Source organism: Phaseolus vulgaris, chromosome 3 (genome assembly GCF_051622355.1).
Source record: "Phaseolus vulgaris cultivar YP4 chromosome 3, ASM5162235v1, whole genome shotgun sequence".
In the NCBI taxonomy this organism is placed as follows: Eukaryota; Viridiplantae; Streptophyta; class Magnoliopsida; order Fabales; family Fabaceae; genus Phaseolus; species Phaseolus vulgaris.
In genome coordinates, this window is record NC_143500.1 from 33,546,180 (window position 1) to 33,549,299 (window position 3,120).

The window sequence follows — 3,120 nt, forward strand, 5'->3', positions numbered from 1 at the left end:
AAAGTATTGAAACTGTTATGCTTGAAGTGGAACTGTCAACGTACAAAGGTCACTTCAATTACAACATGATGCACACCAACCCTTTCATTATTTTCACACCTACCCACAAAAAACCAAAACAGAATGACCCAAAAAGGAGGCAATGCCCTCATGTCTTAGATCATTCTCTTTCACCGACGTGTGTTTCAGTATCTTCTAAAATCAACTTCATAAATAAACCATCACTCTAAGCCAAATGAGTGTCCCTTTTCGGATATTTCTCATTCTTACTTCGCATTGTGCTTGCCAATGCCAATAATACCTAGTTGGTCTTCGAGTAAAAACAAAAGAGGTGACCCAACCTAAGCAGAAATATGGGAAAATTAACATGGCATACGTTAATTTTTGTGTGCATCCCCTTTGGCCATAAGCCGATTTTCATGTTACCATGTTTGAAAAGGTAGTTCACTTGTCTACCCTCTTTATGTTAAAGGCTAAAAAACCGAAGTCCGTGCTATTTTTTTTAATTCTAATTTCTATTCCATGTTCACCAACATGCCTTATTTATCACGAGTCAAAAACTGAAATTCCTTCACATTTTAACAGCCTCTTTCTTCTTATTGTTCGTGTAATAGTAATTTCATGGCTATTGCATCTCCTAAACTTTTCCTCCTTCTTTTAACATTCCTCTTCTCACATACTATAGCTGTTGAGTCCTTCAATGCTTTCACAATCCCAACATCCCATGCAAACTTTTCTTCCTTAAACAGAACAAATTTATTTCATGAAGTTGGGTTCAATTCATCCAAGCTTTCTATCTCAATAACCATAAATCCAAACATCATCAACACCCTTCTTCAGTCCCTCCAAGCAGCAATAACCGATGCCACAAAACTGTCTGATCTTTTAAACAATGCAGGACACTCAAGCATCATAGAGAACAAAATAGGAGCAGTCCAAGACTGTAGAGAACTTCAACAATCCACTTTAGCTTCCTTAGAACGATCGCTTTCAGGGATCCGTTCCCAAGACTCCAGAAAAGTAGTTGATGCGAGAACCTACCTCAGTGCAGCCCTCACCAACAAAGGCACGTGTCTAGAGAGCTTAGATTCTGCTTCGGGTACCCTTAAGCCAGTTCTGGTGAACTCTGTTATCAATTCTTACAAGCATGTCAGCGACTCTCTTTCAATGCTCCCTAAGCCTGAGAAGAAGGCTTCCCGAGGACACAAGAACCGGCGTTTGTTGTGGTTGTCAAGGAAAAACCATCGCCTCTTGAAAGGCAATGATGGGGTGCTTGTTGTAGCTGCAGATGGAACGGGGAGGTTTAGCACCATCACTGAGGCTATCAACTTTGCTCCAAATAACAGCGTTGGTAGGACAGTAATCTATGTCAAAGAAGGGATTTACGAGGAAAATGTTGAAATCCCAAGCTATAAGACCAATATTGTTTTGCTTGGTGATGGAAAAAATGTCACTTTTATCACTGGCAGCAGAAGTGTCATTGATGGGTGGACCACTTTCAGATCTGCAACTCTAGGTAAACCCTTTATGGATGTAACTATTAATATGCCTGATCTGTTGTATATTATATTATAACTCTATGAATTGATCACTTTGATTTTGTGTATTGACTGCCTAGTGCCTTTGCTTTGTGTCTGTGGCAATGACTAATTTGTTTTAGTTTCATTTAGGACATTTTTACCATGAGAGCTTTTATACTGTAAAACTTAAAGCCTTTTTAATGACAAGAATATTGAACTTTGTTAAGTTCATAGGTACTTGTAGAGTAGTAGGGGGAGCTTCTGAAAATAGTTGAGGTGCATAGCTTTAATTAAATAAAGAAAACACTAAGATGGTTATTTAGGTGTTATTAGTGTTACTTTATAATCTTGGTGAAAATTGCATGAGCATTGTCCCTTTGTTTTTCAGCGGTCTCTGGAGAGGGTTTTCTTGCACGTGATATTGCTTTTGAGAACAAGGCAGGGCCAGAGAAGCATCAAGCAGTTGCCTTAAGAGTGAATGCAGACTTCACTGCTTTCTACAGGTGTGCCATGTATGGTTACCAAGACACTCTTTATGTTCACTCCTTTAGACAATTCTATAGAGAGTGTGACATTTTTGGGAGCATAGATTACATATTTGGGAATGCCGCAGTGGTTTTACAAGCATGCAACATTGTGTCCAGGATGCCAATGCCAGGCCAATTCACAGTCATCACTGCACAGTCCAGAGATTCCCCTGATGAGGACACTGGCATTTCAATCCAAAACTGCTCGATTCTAGCTACCACAGACTTGTACTACAATTCTGGCAGTGTGAAGAGCTACCTCGGAAGGCCATGGAGGGTTTATTCTCGTACTGTGTACCTTGAGTCCTACATTGATGCATTTATTGACCAAGAGGGGTGGACCAAGTGGTCCAACGATGAAGGCTTGGACACTTTGTATTACGGAGAGTATGCCAATTATGGGCCTGGTTCAGGTACAGATAACAGAGTACAATGGGTTGGCTACCATTTAATGGATTACGACAGTGCCTACAACTTCTCAGCTTCGGAATTTATAATTGCTGATGCTTGGCTTGGGTCTACATCATTCCCTTATGATAATGGGATCTAATTTTTATTAATTCAAAGGTGGCTGGTTCATCGTAACATGATTTCAGTTAAATAAATGCCGTGAAAAGATGTTCCAAATGATCACATCTATATGTTCTTGCAACTTTAGTTCTAAATAGTTTCAGGCTGTTCCTACATATTTGTATACTATTTATTATATATGTTTAATGTTTTAGGTACCGGTCGGTACCGAACGAAAGATTGAGGTCTTAGCACAGTGTTGATTGATATGAACAAGATTCATTAAACCCAACATAAGATTAATTGTGCTAAACAATGATTAAGCATTAGGTAATACGTTCTTAATTATCATCTAAAATCTTAATTCGGCTCAATAACAAATGATCAGTAATAATCATATAAATAGTCACGAGTTTTGAGAAAAAGGTACGTCATTATCACGCATTAATTGCACCGAACATCGAATACTGAGATCTCACTTGTGCGTCAGAGTGCCTTTTGCAGGTACCATCCAGACCGGTAGTTTACGAAGGAGGCAGTGAAAGGAGAGGAGGAAGTCATTC

At 39.2% G+C, this 3,120-nt stretch overlaps 1 protein-coding gene across 1 annotated transcript; it reads left to right on the forward strand.

The window, feature by feature from the left end:
• The first annotated feature begins 237 nt into the window (after nucleotides 1-237).
• Nucleotides 238-2,808, forward strand: LOC137807127 (putative pectinesterase/pectinesterase inhibitor 12). Its single transcript, XM_068607589.2, has 2 exons — nucleotides 238-1,516; nucleotides 1,909-2,808. Exons 1-2 carry the CDS (start codon nucleotides 622-624, stop codon nucleotides 2,595-2,597), a joined length of 1,584 nt encoding a protein of 527 aa, XP_068463690.1. The 5' UTR covers nucleotides 238-621; the 3' UTR covers nucleotides 2,598-2,808.
• The last annotated feature ends 312 nt before the right edge of the window (nucleotides 2,809-3,120 follow it).